A 21,893-nucleotide genomic window follows, 5' to 3' on the forward strand; every position below is an offset into this window, starting at 1 on the left:
ATTTTTTCAGACCTAATTTTAATTTTTTTCGATTGTAGTGATCTTTTAGTAATGAAATTAATTATTCAAATAGAAGAATTAATAATGAGCTAAACTTATGGTGGCCGTTGGAGCAACTTTGGCGGCACGTAGATTCAAATCAGAACAGTGTGCAACCGAACCTGCAGCCATGTTACACCAGAAATAGTCTCAGCCTTTACAACTGCAGACTCATTACCCCAACACCAGAGAACTAGACAAGGGGCATGATGAGTATTGCATTGACATAAATTTATGCTTTATCTTTCAGCTTCTGTTTGTTAGGTAAGAAATTTGGAAGAAAAGATTTAGATAAGAATTAAATTTAAAATTGGTAAAACTCGGACTGTATTATCTTTTATTTATGTTTAATTCTTTATTAATCTCTTTTCTGTTTTTATTTAATTAAATATTTTTAATTTTTACTTTATTTCTCACTTATTTTTAATAATTTGTATCCATCCTATTTCTCTCTTCTCTACTCGTGCGTATTCTCAATTCTCAAATTGATCAACCTAGCTTAGGGACTGACCCTTGATGTTTTATCTAGCCCTATGTATACTTCTTTTGCATTCCTCACATGGTGTAAATTTAAGACGTGATAATATCAAGGCGTAACTCTCAAAACAGAGGAAACGAGAACTAAAAAATTGAAACAAGAGTACTGATGTGTGAACCGCATATCATACACTCTATTAACAATATTTTTTCATCTTAATATCTTTCTCTTCCATTCATGAATCATGTCATATTCCGTATTATACGTATAATTTTTTCTCTTTCTCACATTCTAACACCCAAATGTCTATGGGTGATGATTTTTCTTGAAACAAAATCTTCATGTTATATATATATATATATCACCCCTTTGTATTTCTAGAGGGCCACAATATAGTGCTATTAACGATCACAAATTCCATACGTGGGTCGACAGAACAGTCTTTTACAAATGTTGTGTAACATATATACATACATATCCACATCACATGATCATTAATATAATGTAGTACGTACGTCTGCGAAGAAAACCCCACTTTCATCCATCATTACATGACTTTGAATATGTAAAGAGGTGGAGCGAGGTCTAGCGTGAGGTACAAGTACAATGGTAAATGGTGCAAGGTGGAGCACCTTTATTTACTATTTTTAAATGACTTAATAATCAATATTAACAGTTAGATAATGTTAAATAATTAAACAGTCTGCCTGTCTATGTAGGCCCAGTTTTTTATTTTTTTATCACTTAAATATGTTTTCGATTATTGTAATTTTTTTTTAATTTTGGTCATTGTAAATTTATTTTGTTCATTTTTAGTTGTAGTGGGTTTGTATCTTTTTAATTTTGGTGTCGTATTTTGTTTATTTTTATTTTATATTAGTTTGTGTTTTTTTAATTTTAATTTCTGTAAGTGCAAGTTTATAGGGTTATAAATAAAAAATTAAAATACTAAAGGGAATAAACTTAAAAAAATAAATTTATAAGAACTAAAAATGAATTTTTTTACAACTAAAATAAAAAAATACCAATTTATAAAACTAAGATTAGGAAAATGAATTTGCAAGAAGAAAAATAAAAGTTCTTGTAGACCTCAGTCAAAAAAAAGTTCCTGTAGACCAGCTGGTGGAATCAATTAAAGTTTTATATATAATCTCTTCAATTTAAGCCAATTAATTAATCCAGGTATTATATTCATCGTGTCTAATTCTTCTGCTTGTAACTCTGGATTTTTGTACAGAAAATGTACGTAATTTGATGAATCCGTTAGCTTGCTAGAAGGTTTGGAAATGTGAAGGTGGATGAGGATGATGAGTTGGGTGTTGTGTCACGTGGTGTAATGATTTGCGGGAACTAATAACATGTAGTACTACTGTTTGCTGCAACAAATTAATGAGTGAAGTTGTCCTCTCTTTTATCTCTATATAATTTTTATTTTATTTTTGTCTTCTTAGGCGTTGCGAAATTGAAGAAAATTTAAAGGACCTTAAAGAATGTCCTTCAGTTTCAGCAGACAGACGAGTTTAATTAATTAATTTCTGTTTTCATGATTGATGAGGCAAATTAAATAGCTCATGCAGGAAACAAGTGGTGAAGTTTGTAATTGAATTTGCAGGCAGCCAAAGATTGAGAAGGCCATTTCATTTCAGCCTGCAGTTCTCTCTAGATAGAATATTGATCTTTTCTCTGATTGAATGAGTTTTGGGCTGAAAAATGATGAATGATGCTGTTGCTGGTGGATGGAACAATTGCAGCTTATTCAACCAAGAATTTGAGTGGTCCTTCTAATCCAACATCCATGCTCCCTAGCATCAAAAGGGAACAACTGAGGCCAAGTACTGATCGTGCAAAACATGAGGAGGTTGTGGTGGTACTTGAGAAATTCTCAGTCCCTTTTTCTGGTAAGATTCTTGTCTCGCTCTCTCTGCTATATATACTTTTCTCTTCATTCCATACTATCATATACTGAGTGATATCCATACCAATACATTGCATATTATACTGTGTTGCTACTATTTCTTATGAATATCTACAACATCGTAACATGCTGCTGCTTTACAAATTTATTTACAATAAGGATGTGTTTGCAATTTCGAATTGGTTCACAATCAAATGAACAATATGCGGAGCTCAAAGATGACGAGTAATGGTTGGAATTTATTATTATTTTTTCTCTTAAATATATTTTTGGTACAGGTAAGTACGTCAGTATTTTTATTTTAATTTTTGTAAGTTGATGTTTTTTAATTTTGGTTCAAGTAAGTTATTTTATTTATTTTTAGTCTTCCTAAGTAAGTTTGTAAGTGTGTGTGTGTGTTTTTTTTAATTTTAGTCCATTTAATATTCATATATTTTTATTTATATAGTCCTTATAAGTTTGAGTAAAATATCTTATAAGAATCAAAATTAAAAATATGTAAATTTATTGGGATTAAAATTAAAAAAAAATAAAATTATAGGAAAAAAATACTAATTTATCGGGATCAAAAACATATATATTTTTAAGTTATAAAAGAAAATTAATAACTGTTGTGCATGTAATATATAGTACTCCCTCGCGCAAGAAACTTTTGTACTTATTTTTTCATTTTTCAATACTTTTTCTTGCCTTAGCTTTTTAGATTCTCAAGCAGTTGTCTAGATCTTCCTCACATCACATGTCTTCATTTTGATCACTAATCCGTGAGACAAAATGGGTGTAATACCACCATGTTAAATTTAGAATGGATCTACTTCAAATGTTGAATTATGAGAGAGAGCTAGTGATCTTCTTGTGAATGCTTGAGAATTGCTACTAATTAATTTGTTGTGTCCAAGACATTCCCTTTTACACTTTAAATTTGTCAAAATGAGCTGAAGGTTTTTCTTAAATAGCCTGATATATATTATGCAAGTTGAGTTCTCAAAAATCAAGCCGAATTTTAATTAGGCCTACCCTAAAAATTAACTAATCCATTTGAGTTATAAGCTCACAGTGGATTGAACCAATCCACTAATTTAACCTTTTTTTAGTATGATTATTAATTTTAATTATTTTGGATATTTTTAAATTAGCTTTTTGTGTTAAACTAGATCTTCGTACTAAAACCAGTGATACATACTTTTTATATTTGCATTAAATTTAAGGGTTGAATAAATATATTAAATATCAATTTAACAAAGGAGTATGATGATAATTTTATATAAAATATTATTTTTATGTAAATTATTATATTATTAATGTAGTCGTAAAGTAAATTTAAAAAAAGAAAAAAAAAACTCATGGGTCACTTTTTTTGTCCCACGGCTCATAAGAAATTGCAGTGGCAAATTTTTAATCTGTAATTAAATTGGTCAAACTTAATAACATAATTTAAAATTTTATTAAGATACTTTTGATTACCAAATTGTGTGAATTTTGTTCTCATTTATTTGTGATTACCTGCTTGTTTGTTGGTTTGTCATTTTTCTTTCTTTTTTTTTCTTCTTGTTTTTGATAAGTAAAGATTTATTGAGATAAAAAAAAGGCAGAAAAAGTACAAGATGTACAAGTTCTGCAAACAGTAAAGATATGTTGTTTTGTCATTTTTCTGATAAATGATAACAATTATCGGGTTGAATTAATTTATGAGAGCATATATACTTCGCATTATATTAAAAAAAAAAATACACACCCACTTTTCGAAGAAAAGATTATAAAGTATATTCAGGCATCCTGGCCTATACGATAAATTTCTTGTAGTTAATAAATATATCATTAGATATCTGGACTTTTTTGTTCATGCAGGTATTCATGCATCTATCCAAAGTTTCAACCTGAAATATTGTTTACTAGGCCAAGGACCATGAGCTAGAGATACCTGCATTTGTACAAGGTAATTATCCCAATTTAGAGATTTTAATTGAAAGAAAGAAAGAAAAAATGTAATGGAAGGACGTAGACAATGTCCCATTAATTTGTCTGTTTGTACCTTAAACGGTTATGAAACATTTTTCTCTATACATATGCTAATTAAGAGATAACAAATACAATTTTGTATGTTATAATCCGAAAATCCAGGTGCATGCAAGTGCAACACTTTTTTATTTGTGGTTGATATTATTGATTTTAGTGGAGTGGAGAATCAAGACCATCTTGAGAAGAAAGTGAATGGAGGGGTTGATGCCTCTGTGAAGGGAAAGATGGCATCTTCCTGAAAGAGGGTCTTTTTTCAAGCTGTTGTATGGTTCTCTTGGCATAGAGTGTCTGAAACAATGGGGATGCTCTCTCCTTGAACTTGAGAACAGTAAAGAAGAGAAGTCTGTAACATATGAGAATCACAAATAGAGCTGCTAAGTCCCACCACTTGGAATGGTTTAATTCAATGCCTAACATGTGTGTGATGACGTATTCTCCACTCAATTTTGGGTCACCAGGTAACAGAGGATCAAACTCAAGCCCAAGCAAGTCATTCTTGTAGGAACCCTGCAATGCATTAATTATATATATTTCAAATCATAAAATCAATATAATGCATCATTTGGCAAGTACTATATAACTTGTCACAATTTGTTTTCTTTAAATGTTAAATCTTAATATCATATATCAAGTTAAAGATACCCAGCTTTCTATCAATAAAGATCATTAGATTTTGATTTCAATATTTTTTAATTTATTTTCATATAATAAAATAATATGCATTGTTGATAATGAAAATATCTACTATTTTTATTTATTTATTTTTGTTTATAAATTTTACTTAAATATAAATGTTAATAAAAATTGATTTTAAAAATATGAGAAAATTACAATAACACCATTAGAGCAAATTACATGTAATTTTTTTTTATTTTTCTACACTAACATCCCTTTTTAAATTTGAAAGTATTACCCTAACACTTTTTGTATGTTTAAAAACATTACACTAACATCAAGTAGAAAATGCATGTATGATTAATTAGCTAAAAAATATTCATGAAAAAATAGCTAAAAAAAAATAGATTTGCCAAATTAATTAATTACCTGGATTGCCCAAGAACCATAACTGATATATGAAATTGGGTAGCGCCAAACCGGCTTTGGAAGATCAGAGAGCAACCTGAAGAATCCGGAGGTCATCATCATGATTCCCTGCCAATAATACAAAATTAATATATGTGGGTAATTTTTCAAGTACAATTAAAGGCCTAAATTGTAATTGTTCTTACTATTATTCCAGCCCCTGTAATTATTCCCATGAGGAAATTTGGAACAAGTGAAGCTACAACCATCATGAGGCTCTCTATTACCGAGATGCAGCTGTAGATGTTGAGAAAGAAAAACACAAAGTGACTGATTCCTGGCCTGAATTTCACCATGTTATACGTAATGGTGCTAGATGTCAGAGCAATTGCAACCAAGAATGGGAATGAAGAAAGGAAGTTGGCTAAAATATATGCTGCTACTCCATAGTATCCATTTAGCCTTTCTCGATAAAATACCTGTTTCATCATGTCAACAAATTAAATAAGCCTAAGTGTTAAACATGTATTGAGCATAAACACAATATACAAATTAATCAAAGGAGATTAATAGTGAAAACATTAGCAGCTTAGATTAATTAACTTGTCACATTTCCCAAATCAAAGTCTGTATATAATAGTAGCAGTATAGTAGTACCTTCATTTCTTCAATAAATGATGGAAAGCCACCAATTGACATGAATGTCATAAATCCTGATATAAATGCACCGCAGGCACCACGGGCCAGGATGGAAGTGTAGCTATAGCCAACATCAAAATAAACGGTTCCCACACATATGGATACAATGATGTAAATTATGATCCTCAACCAGTAGTAACCCACATCTCTACACATGTTCACAAATGATCTCTTTGTCAACGTTAATAGTTGCTTCCACCAACTAGCTTGACTTCCATGTTGTGTTGGAGGTTGAAGCCCTTCCTGCATGTAACACATCAATTAACCATCAACATAATTAATATTTTATGATTATGCTATCAGTTATCAAATGTTATTGTGCTGAAATGGATTTCAGTTCAGCATTGTATCAGTTGAATTAATTAGGTGTAGAGCTAAGTAGGGAAATGCATACATCGGTAGACAGTTCTTGAATTCTGTTTTTTGCCCTTCTGGCATATGTTGAACGCCTATATTTCTCAACTAGTGTTGCCTTAATCTCTGCTGTAGCCAAATTCATGAAAGGATCTGCTGAATTTGGAACATCCTAATAAGGAAAAAAAAAAAAAAAGAGAAAGAACAACTCCACGAATTAGTATAGACATTAATTAAAAACCAAATTGGACCCGGAAAAGTGAAGTTCAACTAGACAACTAGTTATCAACATCTATAGTTTCATTCTTTAAATTGAGAGGCAAACAGTATTAAATCTGTATCATACATCAAACACAAGAAAGAGTTTATTAAGGGGGGAGGGGGGTATAAGTACTCACATAATAAACCACAAAGCATGTTGTTAGAATATTATTTATTATCTAAAACATACATGAATTCTTTGAGATCCCTTCAGTGTAGCTGTTACAATGTCGAAATCAGAATTGATACATCGTAGGAAGTGATCAGAAGGATTTCTTTTACGTGGACAAGGGAAACCAGCTTCAGCAAAAAACTGTAAAAAAATTGAAAAACTTAGGCATTGAAACAGAGTTTCTAACCACAAAACATTGAATTAAACTAACTAAATAGAGAGACCTAACGTGACCATATTTTGGTGCTTACATCGAACATGTAATTTATTAATCATAATCATTCAAGGAGGGGATCACAAGTTAAAATTACCACTTTATATACCTCAATTGCCGATTTTGCTTCTCCAAAATAAACTGTTTCGCCCCCAGATAGTAAGAAGAGGTCATCAAAGAGTGCAAAGACTTCACTGCTTGGTTGATGAATGGAAGAGATGACAGTCCTTCCATCACGAGCAACATTTCTAAGAGTTTGAACAACAAAAAATGCAGAGGCACTATCAAGTCCACTGGTTGGTTCATCAAGGAACAGTAAGCGAGGCCTTGTAAGAATCTCAAGTGCAATGCTAAGTCTCTTCTTCTCCCCTCCACTTATCCCTCTCAAGTGCCAGTTACCAATTAACCTATCAGCACAGTCTTGAAGACCCATTTCTATGATTGTTCCATCAATGATGCTGTTAACTTCTTCTTTGCTCATTGATGTTGGAAGACGTAGATGGGCTGAGTAGGATATGGTCTCCTTCACAGTAAGTGTTCCAAGCAGCACATCTTCTTGAGTTACGTATGCCTGATAAATTAACAAGAACGCCTCTTAGAGATGCAATTGTCCATGCAGAATTAAAATAATATCTTTCTGCTAGAATAAGTTATTACAAAGTCACTTTTAGGAAAACATTCTCAAAGGCTAAATGAAATTCATTGATTCAAGAGTATTTCTTTCGAAATACTATATTCTATTAAAAGATAATATTTTCCACTAACTATATATCTACACGCATCCACAAGCAACAATATGTGTTACAAAAACTTTATATGCATGACATCAATTTGATTTGGTTAAAAATTTAATTTAAAATGATATTATATAATACTGATATTATTTATCAATGACATCCTTCTTAATAACTAAAATTATCGGATGTCTCTGAAGGGAACCTTAGTAACTATTTTTTAATGGTAATATACTGGGATTTTATTCAAAAGAACTTAGAAGCATTACATCCTCTAACATGATTTGGTCCAATTAAGATGGGACCTCCTCTACCCTGTAAGACTCAACAACTGAGAAAGCTATATTTGCTAAAATTCAAAAACTTACAATTGGATTAAAAACACTAATAAAATCAACTAATTAATGATGAAGCCATAACCACTTTTCAAACATTGATGACAAGTTGGATAATTAATTATTCCTAAACTTAAATCAATAATTAATGATATATTTCTCGTAATTTTTAGAGAAAAATCAGGATTCCCCTATATTAATCGATCCACATATTATATATTGAAAATGTGCATGTTACTTTACTCACAACAACACCGTAGCCGGCTCCTATGCCTTTTTTCTTCCCATTGAGAAGAACATTTCCTGTCATGACCACATTTTTTGAGAGTCTACCTGCGACAATATTAAGAAGGAATGTAAAATCATATAGATACAACTACAACCTTCTTTAACCGAAAGAAATAATTTAAAATTCATCAGCTGTTTCCTTTAACGGACAATTGTCCTCTGATTAACTGTGTCCAGAAATAATTGGGTCTTGTTAACTACTGCACAGATTTAGTGGAAAAAAAGACTTTATTAAAAATTATGTGGGAGTACATTTAAAAATCATAAAAGAGTGCATTTTTATACATATCAATAAAAACATTTCATCTTTTACTTCTTTAACTAATATTTGGACACCGTTAGCATTTTCGGAAATAATTTAACTCCTGCGTAGTCTGGAACTGATGAAGCTGATCGAAGACTTCATGATGTTCAACAACACTAATTTTAATTTTTGAGGAAAAGGGATATACAAGAACTATTGCACAGCATTTTTTTTCTTCTTGTTTTTATTTTTATTTTTTATGTATAAACCAATCGTCCGATTGGCAAAGATGATTATGAAGTTTGCTTTTAATTTGTTCATACACTATTCACATAAATATAACACTTCTTATTCACATAAATTTAATTAGAGGGTGTTTGGTTTTATTTTGTATACTTTTTTTTATCGATAACTACATAAATACTATTTTGAAAGAAATAATAAAAATAATATCTTTATATTTACTAACTAAAATATATGAACTTAAAATGATCAAACCAAACTAAACACCCTATGAGCAATTGCGAATTGAAAGGCGACATGCTAATTAATTTCTAGTGTTCGTGCTATTATGGTTAAAATTTTATGAGATCATTGAACATGAATTGATATAAAAATCATACATCATTCAATTAATTTGTGATAGGCGAATGTTAGATACAAGTGCAGAGACGAAACTGATCGAGGCCCAATCCCATTACAATGCTATGAAAATGACAACACAAAAGCCTGCAATGCGCAGCAAACCTACTACTCTATGGTCCCAACATGGCTTAAATTGCCTTTTATCCATGCTCTGGAAGTTGGTAGTAATTGGTAATGGTATAATGAATAATCATCTACTTATAGTGAAAAAATCATTATGCATTATAGTCACAGTTTTCATGTTTGGGAAATATATTTAGGGTCGTATATTTAAGGGCAAATGCCAAGAGCATCAGTTAAAAAACTTATATAAAATAAAAATATTTTTATTAAACGGTAAAAAATTGTGTTTTTATGATATTTTTTATGTTTTTTTATAATTTGCATAATAAATATTTTTTATTTTAATTTCTTAATAGATATCTTAAAGAACACTTATTAATCAGATCCTATATTTAAAAAAGACCTTTCAAAATCCGTGAGATAGGTTATAGTTATAGTTATACACTTCAACATGCATGTAATTCCAATCTCTTCGTTCCAACTACCAAAATTGAAGACGCCTCTGGCTACTAAAGTCTAAAGAGAACGATCAACTTGTCCTTTTCAATGTCAACTATCAGAAATTTCGAAAGTAAATGAATGGAGAATTAAATAATAACCACCACGACGCTGCTATGATTAAAGCCAATAGCAAAAAGTGCAAAATCCAGTGCACATTAAAAACCAAAAAAAAAAAAAAAACAAAACATGAAGAGGGAAAATAAAATAAAGCAAAATCCAACACATTAAAATAACTTAAAAAAGAGGCAAAACATAAGAGTTTCTCTTTTCTTTGTAATTATTTGAAACAGCAGCAATATAGTTGAGATTGTGTCCCGGGAACTTGGATGGTCTACTTATTCTTGTTATGCGTGGTAGTTGGGGATAACATCATATGCATACCCCACCACGTACCAAACCATTAAAACAAGGGCCCTTCTTTAGTGTCACTAGATTTGAGTTGGAATAATAATAGAAAACAAACAAAGATCAATTTAGTATATTCAACACACTTAAAAATTCAAAGTTTTAATCAACCAACCCCAAAGATAGATGAATCTCTATAAGGAAAGATTCAAATCCCAATTGATTAAAAGAATTTGTCCACCTCTAGAAGTGAGAAGACAATAATCATTAAAGGTTGAGCTTTTCCCAATAAAAATGACAACTTCGCTTTTTAAGTAGGTGAATCATGTTCATGAACCTTATCATGTTAGCACAAGAATGAAAGGTGTAACACACATATACTACAAATTAAGAGGAGATGAGATAGATAATTAAGTACCTGCAAGTGAATCAAGAAGGGTGGATTTTCCAGAGCCAGAAGGACCCATAATAGCCATGATTCTACCAGGCTCAGCATAGCCATTGAGTCCATTAAGCAACCTCTTGGTTGGTCCCTTTCCAAAGTTAGGAATCACCACTCTCAGATCTTGCCAAGCCAAGAAGGTTCCTCTGTCAAAGCCACTGTATGGCATCTCTCTCTCAACACCACGACCACCCCAATTGTTGTTATCGGTGGCCGCTGCTGATGATTCTATCTCCATGTTGTTAATCTCTGCAGCTAGCTAGCTAAAGAGAAGAGAAGTTTGACCCTGAAGATGGAACTAAACATAAAAAATAAATTTAACAAAGATAGATAGATAGATAGAGGCTAACTAGTAGCTAGAAGGGAAACATAGAGTGATTGGCAACAAATACCAAACAACTAACTATTAATGCTATCATCAAATGAATTAGGGAGAGAGAGAGAGAGAGAAAGAAGGTAGAGAAGAGTTAATGGCTGGAGCATGAACAGATCAGAGGCATACAGGTGGCAAGTAAGGGAAATTAATGCGAGTTACAGGTGCATACATGTATACCATGCTTGTGATGGCACAGCTATGAATGCTGGTGTCAGTTTCAATATGGCTTTCTTCGTGTTTACATTTTCCATAAGGAAATTTGTCAAAGGATAATTCTCAAATTTAATTTCCATGAGTAATATCTTCATACTGTATTAAATGGAGAAAGTATTGACTTTTTTATATTTTTAATATTGTTTTTATTAGAAAAAATCACAAACAAATAATAGGAAATTTATAAGTTAAAAATATATCTTATTTAATCAATTGAGTTTAGACTCTTTTATTTTTTTAATATATTAATATATTTTATTTTTTATTTAATATTTATATTTAATTACAACTCATTAACAAATTAAAGATATTTTATATTTTTATTTAATTAAATATCATTAAAATTGGTGATTTTTTATAATAATTATTTTAAAATTTGTACATAAAATAATTTTAACTAATTGACAACATACAAATATTTACCTGACAATACATGAAAAATATTAAGATGATTAATATTTTTTATATGATTAATATAAATATATTATAGAACGATATCTAGTATATTATTCAGTAAAAAAAATTATAATTAACTCGATCTTTTGCATAATGGATCCATTCTAGTAAAATTTATAAGATTAAGTAAAAAAAAATGTGTGCTTAATTATCTTTTCATAAATTAACATTAAATACGTTTTTCATCGAAATTTGTGAAAATCTATGAAAAGAGAAATTAATACATTACATAAATTTCACTTATAATTCCTTGTCGTGCAAAAATAAATCTAACATGAGTGAATTTTTTTAGAAGAATATGAGAGGATCTATCCCTAAAAAATCCTTCATCTTTTAGCATGAGAACTACTATTTTATATGATATCATAACAAGTAAAAACTCAGGTTCATATAATTTGTTATGATTGATTACATATATTTATATTTGGAATGATTAATTATTTAATTGAACCTAACTTTTTTTTTATCAAATTTGTATACAGTTACTATGTTTTAAATATCTATATAGTTTCTTTTAGCGGTGATTTATGACTTCGTACTTGGAGCAAAATGTTACGTTAAGAGGCAATGGCGCAAAGCAACCTGAATCGAATTCCATTTCAAGATTAGGCTATCTCAAAAATAAAAAATAAATAAAAATTGATGTCACTTATGCAAAGGTTCAGGGACATTATTCTTTAGCATATATATGCTATAATTGTTTACATGAATATATATCTAGATCATGACATGTATTATATCTAAATTGTGTAATTAGGATATGAATTTTTATTTAATATTTAACTAATTTTCTCTTACCAGGTCAATGTATCTTAGGTTGAAATGATACTTCTATTTGTTATTTCATAATGTTGAGGATCTAATTTTAAATCTTAATTAAAAAATTTAAATATCGAACCATTTGTGTTAATGACTTTTGTTATAATGTATATAATTCGATTAACTAGTTATTATTCTTTTTCATGTTAACATCTGAATTAAAAAAACAAAGTTTTAGCTTTTGCATGCAGTGTATCGTTTGTATATTCTCATAAATTCATTAATGGCTTCAAACTTCATTTCTCAATTGAGTAGAAACTATATCAATCAATGAAACCAATAAATTCCTATTTACTCTTCCAAATTGTATGTGTATTAGTTATATATTAGTCTTTGACTTTGCAAAATATCTTTTATTTTAGTTTTTTGTGCAGAATAATAATGAAAAATAAAGTGAAAAATTAAAATAACGACATTATGTAAAATCAAGAAGCAACAATATAATTTATACTATACATAAACTATTTACTCTTAAAAATATTTGAAGTACGAATGTGTGATATAACCGCGCCTCCATACAGGACAATTTTTCCAAGATTTACACAATGTTTAAGGGAGTTATGTAAAACTCTTCAGCCATGCAATCGGTAGGTACCTTACAAAGTTACAACCACACCCGAAACCTCCTTAAGTCAAATGAATGTGATAATGTGTTATCCTTTAATTTATGTATTTTTTACAGCAACAAACTCATAATAAAATTTAATCTATACAAAATGTTATTGAAGATAATAACTTTACCAAAATTACTCTAAATCCTTCCTCATGTATGTGTTCATTATTTATATCTTCAAAGGTTATTACTAGTATATTTATTGTTTTTAAATATTCTTTTATAATTAATTAGAGGATCTAAATGTCAGTTAAGGATATAAAGTAACCATCTAGGCAAGGAACTGCTTGCATGGACGAGGGTGAAATTGCTCCCCCAATAAAATATTTTTCCTTTAACTTTAGAAGCAAGACTTCCACACATAGATGAAATATACTCCTTTGAAAACTTTATGGTATGTGTCGGTATTCATTTGCCAATTAGTACTCCCACCTAAACTTTTTCTACTTCAGTTCCTACATGTTAGTTCGTTAAGACCTACTTCCATAGAACTTTTACATCTTCCTTTTATGAATTGTCCTATAATTTTTATTGAGAGAAATTAATGTTTTTTTAATTTTATTTTAAACTGGTTTTTGTCTTGGACCATTAATAGTTGCATTGAAGTACGATTATTTTGAGTTGAGTATGATAAATCCGGTTAATAAGGCAAAAAGCACTTTCAACACCTATTTCTCCTTCAATAAGGCTCCAACTTGAGTTTTTATTTAAGGAGAACCAAATTTCTTAGACTTATCACTTGAACCAATAAATGTTGGCCTTTAAATTTAAGTTTAACAGATCATTACTTGCACGGTCATCAATTATGTAGTCTTTTAAATTATTAAAAAATTAGCATAAATGCTAAAAGAGCATTTTATGAAACTTATTTAAATTTATATTTTGTAAGTACTTAAACAAAAAAAATAAAGATATTTAATTAAATCTATATACGATCCTCTTTTTTTGCAGATTATTTTAATCATTTTTAAGACATTTTTTTTGCTTCGTTGGAAAATTCAATTTAATTATAACTCACCGACAAAAAATTTTAATCAGCAAAATTATATATAGATGGATGCCAAAACCAATTACATTTACATGCTAAAGAAACAAGGTTACAATTAATATAGCATAACCGAGTCCAATAAGCCATCCCCATAAAAATCTTTTACACTACCATCCAGTATTAATAATTATATAATTTAAAATTATTAGCTTTTACAAAAGTTATTTTAAAAGATGTAATTAAAGTCATCTTTAAATACCTATATAGCTTCTTTTTCAGCTTAAATATTTGCATCCTAATAAATTTCATTAAAACTCTTCTAACTATAGCCTTTTTTTAACTATTGGCCGCAAAAGTTGTTGAGAAATTGAGATTGTATGGGGTTTCAATTTGTACTTCTACTTGAAGTTTTTATGTATTTTTTATTGTTTAATACTAAATGATAATATAGGACACGTGGAATCAAAATCTAATTATTCAACCTGTTGAACCAGTAACCATTTATTTATGTATAAAACATAACAAAGTATTCGATTTGTTTCAACTATAAAAAATAGAATACAAATATCCTATTCAGATTTCCAACCATAATGATTGATCTATACAAAGTTACAAACACGTAAACAAATTTCAAAATCTCTCTCAAGGTAATTGTTATGAACTTCCTCTCAATTTGAACCCTTACCTTGAAATCCTTCATTGACACTTGTCTACTTTTAGAACTTCCACTTCTTAATATCTTTAACTTCAATCTCAAACTTTAACTCGAAATTTTACCATATTGCTAAACATTCTTCAAATCAACTTCAAACTTCAATTCAAAACCCAGCAGAAATAAACTTGGAACTGCATCGATCAGCAATTATGCACATCGAACGGAGCAAATTTGGAGACAGTTAAAAAAATACAACACAATCTGAAATTTCTTCTTCAAATTTTACAACTGACAGTGGCGGGATCAAAATTAAACCTAGGATGAAGTTTTATTTTTATATACTGATACAAATTATTTTAAAATTCAATATAAAAAGTCCCTGAGACAAGTCATCAACTACAGAACACTTATCAGAGCCTCCCGTAAAATTCGCAAATAATATAGCAGTAATATTTTAATCCAGTAGGCCGAGCATCATAACAATTATTAGCTTCAGCAAACGGATCATTACTCTTGTGGCGTCTCAAATCTTGTTGGGGTGTCAATTCCCATCATGCAGCAAAGGCCCGATATCAAAATTATTAGCAAAACTATACCCTGGATTAACACATAAAGCAATATTATCAGAACACCATAAATGTCATAGTCATGTTGCAGTATTTCCGCAAACCCTCAGCAGACGGTAGTCAAACATGAAGAGAAATCACACAAGACAGCCACAGCCACCTACTCTAAATGACCCACTCAGTCAAATATCAGATGCACAGACAAATAACGATGAAAAGTCATTATCGCTGTCTCGGGGCATATCAAGTGAAAGCATAAAAGGTGAAAGGAGCTAATTTGACAATATTATGGTATGTAGATAGTTAAGATTAAAATTAAATAAGCTCAATCTTAACCATCCATGAAAAACTAATGATCAAGAATCAAGATTACATCATCTCAGACTTAACACCTATTACACTCCCTTGTATTGGCCTGCCTGGCTGCCTACATATTGCAGGTTACTTGGTTACATATAGCACAGGTTCATGATAAAATCCGTTATCAGGGAAAGAAAAGCAAAATAACAAAACTAACGAACCTGATAAATAATAGGCCATATATTTATGAAAACAGCAAACCGGGTAGATAGGAATAAACGACAAACATTTCATGCTCTAGTTAAGAACAAAAGCAAATTTTAATCACTTCCTACCACGCTAAACTGAATTTAGGGCCTATTGAAGTTCCAAATTTTAAATTTGTTCTCTATGCTACTGAAATCTAGACACCCATAGCATTAGAAAGGATATTCCTAACACAGGTGAAGATAAGAGATTGGAATATCCCAGGACAAAGTGAAGAAGTATAAGCAAGTCAGGAAATAAAGGAGTAAACTGTAATGGTAAATATAAACGGAAGGTATTAGTTATTATAGATAATCTCCTCATCTCTTATCCCTACAAACTAGGAGTTATCTTTTATAGGACATTTGAATTGTAGTACAACAACAACAACAACGCCTTATCCCACTAGGTGGGGTCGGCTACATGGATCAACTTCCGCCATAATGTTCTATCAAGTACCATACTTCTATCCAAACCATTAATTTCGAGATCCTTTTTTATAACCTCTCTTATAGTCTTTTTGGGACATTTGAATTGTAGTACTTAATCTAAATTCATAGGGCCGAGACCCAGAGAGGATTCTTAGATGATTCCTTGGTATTTTAAGAGTTCTCAAAATGTGCATTGGTTAAGAATACTATAGTATTATTTACCACGTTTTTACATCTTAGATTGAAGGACAGTTCTACAAGGAATGTTGCCACATAACACTGGCTATTTTTTTTTAACAAAAACCAAATTTAACCAATTGCATAGCTTTTAGGGGAGCAAATGAAAAAGAATGACTAAGACCTCCTAAATCGAGAACATTACAGGATGTGGAACTGAACGTAATGATTTTATCATACTTGCATTGTTAAAACTGGAGTAGTTAGTTAGAAACAGACAACAATCTACCCAAGCAGGCCCAACAAGAGTATGGTTGTGGCACCATAGAATTTACTCATCAAGGAAAAGAAAAAAAATGGAGTTAAAAAAACAAGACAACTCCCAGATCATTGAGCTACTGCACTTGTAAAAATGGACAAGGAAACTTACCACTAAAATTCCCTCTAGAAGAGATGATTTAAGCTGGCAGACTTCATCACAAATTGTGGAATTGGTTGATTCATTCCCGGCTGTACTTTCTGCTAGAAATCTTTGCAGATCCCTGTAAGAAGGATACTGGATTGACCTGGAGGGATCCGACACATAAAGAACGGCATATTTTGCACCAGATTCCTCCACAGAACTGATAAGATTGGATAAAACTTCCCCTACAAATACACAGCAAACACAAGCATTTAGCATGTGGTAAATCATATCTAGCAAATCCCATACATAAAAGTATATGTACCTTCAGATTGTGTCTTGTCTACATTTTTAACAGCTTGAGAGCCTTCATTGCAGAACACAACCAAATCTGTTTTCCCTCTGTGACTCTCTTCCATCCTCTTGATCAAATAGTCCTGTCAATGGTAAATAAAGAGCATCAGGTCACCATACAGGACCCAAAATTCCATAGTAGACCATGTCAATTAATTTGTTGATTACTTGAACTGAGTGCAAAGTTGTGATTTCTTCATGATTTGCCCCATCCATGGAGCAAGATCCATGGAAAGCAACATTGCCAATTCCCATATCTCCACAGGCTTCAGCAAATCCTGAAATCAATGAGTTTTCCAAAAGCACATCCTCTGATGTAGAAACATAGGGAAACGCCACAGAAGTGTTGGATCTGGCGAAAGAGATCTGTTCATGACAATGGAACAGTATCACAGTGAAAAATAAAAAATGTAATTCCTTAAGAAATCTTAAATCACAGTTACTCAACATGGAAAGTTGACAGACTGCATGTCACAATTCACTCACCTTGAGCAGGTCCAAAAGAGCTGAGTCTGCATGTTTGTTCATGTTTAAATCTGAAGATTGTAACTGCAAAAGAAAAATGTAACATAATTTACTCAACCGACAACCAATGTCACTTCACTAGTTGACAGGAATCTAATATAAAGTAAACAAAAAATAAATACAAAAGTGGCAACATGAACTATCTATTTAGATGCTTGGAAAATGTTACCTCTCTACCAACAAATAAGAGTGCCAGATCCAGAGGCTCATGAAGTTTCTTTCCTTTGCACTATCCAAAATAAACAAAAATTAAAAACACTAAGCAACAACAATGATAGAAATAAAGTGAACAAAATTGAAGCAAAACTAGCATAAATAAAAAGAGAAAAAAAAAATCCCCTTCTCCATAAAGGTTGAGGGGGGAGAGAGAACTACAAAGTACATAGTGGGAAACCAGTCATGAAAAATAGTGTAATATACCAGAAAATTTGACCAGCCTGCTTCAGAAAAAACAGATTTTGCTAGATCTTTTGGAGAAATGACTTGGTAATTTACAGATTCCTTCAATCCATTTTCAGAGGCCCTGTAATAGTCCAGTAAAATATAAATGGTTTTCTGATTTTCTGAAGTACATAATGTAAACACATGAAGGGAATATTCGACAACAATACACAAACCCATTCTTACATAGAATAAATCACATCAAGTATCTGGCAATTTAAGGATGTTGTGAGTTGCCAATAAAAACTCTGTTCATGTTTTCCATTTATCCATTGCTTTCATTTTTTCACTCCAAACTAAACCTTAAAAACCACAAATTTGAAGCCTTAAAGTCCATCATATCTGCAGTTTTCTTGAGTAATTCAGAAAATCTATCTCCCGCTTATGAATCAAAAAGTGGGCATAATGCCAATGGAAACCTCAAAATGAAGTGTGGGGTTTTCTCTACTTCAAATCCTCCTCCCTTGATTTTCTTCCGTTTAGAAACCTTTTTCTCGTGTGGTTTCTATAAGCCAGACACACTACTTTTAATATCCCCAACACTACATTACAACCTTAGAAAACCCAAACTCCTGCTCCTTCCAACTACAAAATCCAAATTCACCATTCCTTTAACTTCCAGATTAGCCCTATCCTGTCCTAATCAGAAAAGGCGATTATAAGCTCGGCAATAACTCAATTAAATCTAAGTTGTTTGCTATTAGCTACATCCATACGAATCAAACACTAACAACGTGGAACATTGCAAGTAGTGATTAATTGCATAATGAACTAGAAATTGTCAATTTACACAAACACGAACAAAACAAAGAGTTAGAGAATCAGAAATTACAGTTCATAATGTGATGACCAAAGGAATGCGGGGACGGTGGAAGGAACTGCTAACAATCCATTCGGAATAAAAGCAAAAAAGAGAATGAAAGCAGCAAATAGCGGCAGCACCATCGTTGTTCCTGCACTCACAAAACAACAATTCGAAGTTAGATCGCGTGATATTTTTGATCGATCAGCTTCAGATCGAGCACAAACAACGTACAACTACAAATTTGAAGGCTCCACGATGGGATGAATTCAACAATCGAAATCGATCGAATCAGAGAGAGAGAGAAAGAGAATGAAAACCTAATGGTGTCTATTTTGCTATTATTATTTTTCTTGTTTTTATTAGAAAAATTGCAATGGACACCACTCTTTCTACATGCCTCGCTCTCGATTAAGATCTATGATTAATGATTAAATGCATATATGCTCGATTTTTTTTAATAATAAAAAACAATTTAAAAATGACAAATGATTTAAAAATAAGAAACAAGGATAGAAAAATTGTATTGAAAAATAAATAATTTACAGTATTATAATAATTTATTTCATATAATTTGAAGCATTTCAGAAAATACATTTAATTTTTATCTCCAGGTGCGTTAATCAATTAGCTTAAAATTATTCTAACTTTACAAGCAAAATAGTGATCTTAATAATAAAAAAAAAGATACACTTGATTTTCCTTAACTAATTTGTTAAGACATTACTGTGAGAAAAATAAATACAATAACGATATTTATTAAGTTAAAAAAGCATTTAAAAGGGAATAAATATAATACTAATAGAGTCTCTAGTACAATTTTTTTAGGGAAAAAATCAAATTTAATTTAACTGTCAGTTTGTTTTTCTAACTTTGTTTGTGCTAACGTTTTCTTCTAACTTTGTTTTGTCTCAGCTGAAATTTCCTAAAATGTCTTGGACTAGAGCTACTTCTTTTGCACTTCATTGTCAAACACATATAACTGGATTCTTCTTCCTCCGTATCCATCTCCTTTTTACATCTTCTATGGCTTCCTCCCTCATCTTCACAAGCTCACCAAAGTATAGTTGCTTTTGTGTCTCTATTGCTTCAAGCTCCAAACTAACTGCAGCTCGTTTGAATGATCTTTGTTAACTAGAGTAAGAGAGCATGTGCTTGATATGTCAAAGTTTTTGGATGATCTGCAACATGAATCGATTAAAGAGCCTGCTGAGTGTTGATTTCTCTTGGATTAATTGCTCCTTGAGGCTTTGAAGTCTAATTGTGTTGTGTTTCATTTAAAGTTAAGTTGAAGGGACACATATTTGCATATATATTTTGTAAGTAATAAATAAATTTAACTTTTAATTCAATGATCATGGAAGGTCTCCAAACAATAAATTAAACACACACTAAGTTCACACAATCTCGATAAAGATTGATCTTCTTCTATCACAATTTTACATAAATCTTTTCTCTCATGAATAACCAAAAATAAATCTTCTCTCTCATGAATAACAAAAAATGTTATCGTAAATTTTCACAACTCATACAAATTAACTACTTTTAATCACCTTGTTTTTGCTTTGTTTTTCATTTTAAACACTCAACAATCCTTATAAACAACCCACCACCATTGACTAAATGTTAAGACTTCCATTTAGGAGTATTGATGACTCATTACATCTCACTAAAGCACTAACCCGTTTTGACTCAAAGCTAATTTTGATGGATTTAGATTTTAGAAATTAATATCCAAGCATATATTTATCAACTTAATTAATAATATTTGACATATATGATATTATATTAATATTAATCTTATTTATTTTGAAATATAATTCATAAAATATACCTTAATATTAATCTTATATTTCTTTAATATTATGTATTAGTTATACATATCATTAAAAATGATATATTATACTTATAAATCAAGTCAGTTATTCTTATTTCATACATTATTAAATTTTGATTGTTATTTTTTAATCCAAATAAATGATTCTGTAAAACACCATTATCTTTGTTTGTGTTATTATTAACTCTTTATTTTACCATAAATTTATATCCATATTATTGAATTCCTAGTAAATGCTACGAGATTAATTTAACTTAATTAATTATGTTCAAATTTTGGTTATGCAATTATATTAATATATTAAGAAGAAGTACTTATCATTAATAATAATCATTGGAGCATAATTATTAAAAACATATGTGGTCTAAACAATAATTAAAAGTATTAAAAAAATCTTTTAAATCAATAACGTTTAACTATGAATAAAATTAGATTTTTTTTATCAACTGTACGAAGTATCTTTATTGGAAGGGATGATTAATTTTCATTAAGAATTATAAGAACACATAATATAAGTATTTTTCTCTCACCACATTGAATTAAAATCTTTAAATGATTGAATTGAATCAAAACAATATTAAGCAAAAATATTAACTCAAAAAACTGAAAAGATGGACTGAAATAAAAAAAATTCAAAGAACATATTAAAACTCATTAAATTTAAAAGACAAATAAAATAGTTTTGTTTGTTTATAATTTATTACTTCATTTACTCAAAAAATAAAAATAATATTTTACTTCACATCACGTCTTGATTTAAGACACTGTCAAAAGAAAAGGTTAAATTTTTATACAGTTCCTTTATTTTTTAATATTTTTTTTCAAAAAAGTACACATGAAAAATAAATATATTTAATATTTTTAAATTTTAAATCTTAATTTTTTATTATGGAATTATTTATTATCTACTAAAATTTTTA

The 21,893-nt window shown here is 30.2% G+C and overlaps 2 protein-coding genes across 4 annotated transcripts; both read right to left on the minus strand.

Annotated features, from left to right (window-relative positions):
- Positions 1-4,418: 4,418 nt before the first annotated feature.
- On the minus strand, positions 4,419-11,407 carry LOC100807692 (ABC transporter G family member 15). 3 transcript variants are annotated; one of them, XM_041006658.1, is made up of 10 exons: positions 11,317-11,407; positions 10,748-11,069; positions 8,491-8,576; positions 7,272-7,745; positions 6,979-7,101; positions 6,568-6,699; positions 6,132-6,416; positions 5,681-5,953; positions 5,496-5,603; positions 4,419-4,958 (listed from the first exon to the last, which is right to left on the minus strand). In XM_041006658.1, the coding sequence occupies exons 2-10, from the start codon at positions 11,007-11,009 to the stop codon at positions 4,602-4,604; spliced, it is 2,100 nt and encodes a 699-aa protein (XP_040862592.1). In that variant the 5' UTR covers positions 11,010-11,069; positions 11,317-11,407; the 3' UTR covers positions 4,419-4,601. The 3 variants fall into 3 exon arrangements, with proteins under 3 accessions (XP_040862592.1, XP_003537734.1, XP_014619411.1); XM_003537686.4 differs by having other exon boundaries at positions 7,284-7,745; positions 11,317-11,405; XM_014763925.3 differs by lacking the exon at positions 11,317-11,407 and having other exon boundaries at positions 10,748-11,258.
- Positions 11,408-15,132: 3,725 nt separating this feature from the next.
- On the minus strand, positions 15,133-19,547 carry LOC100808749 (uncharacterized). The gene is made up of 9 exons (XM_003537688.5): positions 19,371-19,547; positions 19,167-19,287; positions 18,314-18,416; positions 18,063-18,122; positions 17,855-17,917; positions 17,537-17,734; positions 17,340-17,451; positions 17,042-17,259; positions 15,133-15,488 (listed from the first exon to the last, which is right to left on the minus strand). The coding sequence occupies exons 2-9, from the start codon at positions 19,277-19,279 to the stop codon at positions 15,399-15,401; spliced, it is 957 nt and encodes a 318-aa protein (XP_003537736.1). The 5' UTR covers positions 19,280-19,287; positions 19,371-19,547; the 3' UTR covers positions 15,133-15,398.
- Positions 19,548-21,893: the final 2,346 nt, after the last annotated feature.

This window comes from Glycine max, chromosome 11 (genome assembly GCF_000004515.6).
Source record: "Glycine max cultivar Williams 82 chromosome 11, Glycine_max_v4.0, whole genome shotgun sequence".
Lineage (NCBI taxonomy): Eukaryota > Viridiplantae > Streptophyta > Magnoliopsida > Fabales > Fabaceae > Glycine > Glycine max.

What these genes read in the sequence shown, in the direction of transcription:
- LOC100807692 (XM_041006658.1), bottom strand. Translation starts at nt 11,009, where the DNA reads ATGGAGATAGAATCATCAGCAGCGGCCACCGATAACAACAATTGGGGT. An exon ending in CAATTGAGGTATATAAAGTG is followed by an intron (nt 7,102 to 7,271) that starts GTAATTTTAACT and finishes ATTTTTTTACAG; the next exon opens with TTTTTTGCTGAAGCTGGTTT. An exon ending in TTACAGGGGCTGGAATAATA is followed by an intron (nt 5,604 to 5,680) that starts GTAAGAACAATT and finishes TATTATTGGCAG; the next exon opens with GGAATCATGATGATGACCTC.
- LOC100808749 (XM_003537688.5), bottom strand. Translation starts at nt 19,279, where the DNA reads ATGGTGCTGCCGCTATTTGCTGCTTTCATTCTCTTTTTTGCTTTTATT. An exon ending in CAGGCTGGTCAAATTTTCTG is followed by an intron (nt 18,123 to 18,313) that starts GTATATTACACT and finishes TATTTTGGATAG; the next exon opens with TGCAAAGGAAAGAAACTTCA. An exon ending in AGACAAGACACAATCTGAAG is followed by an intron (nt 17,260 to 17,339) that starts GTACATATACTT and finishes GTGTATTTGTAG; the next exon opens with GGGAAGTTTTATCCAATCTT.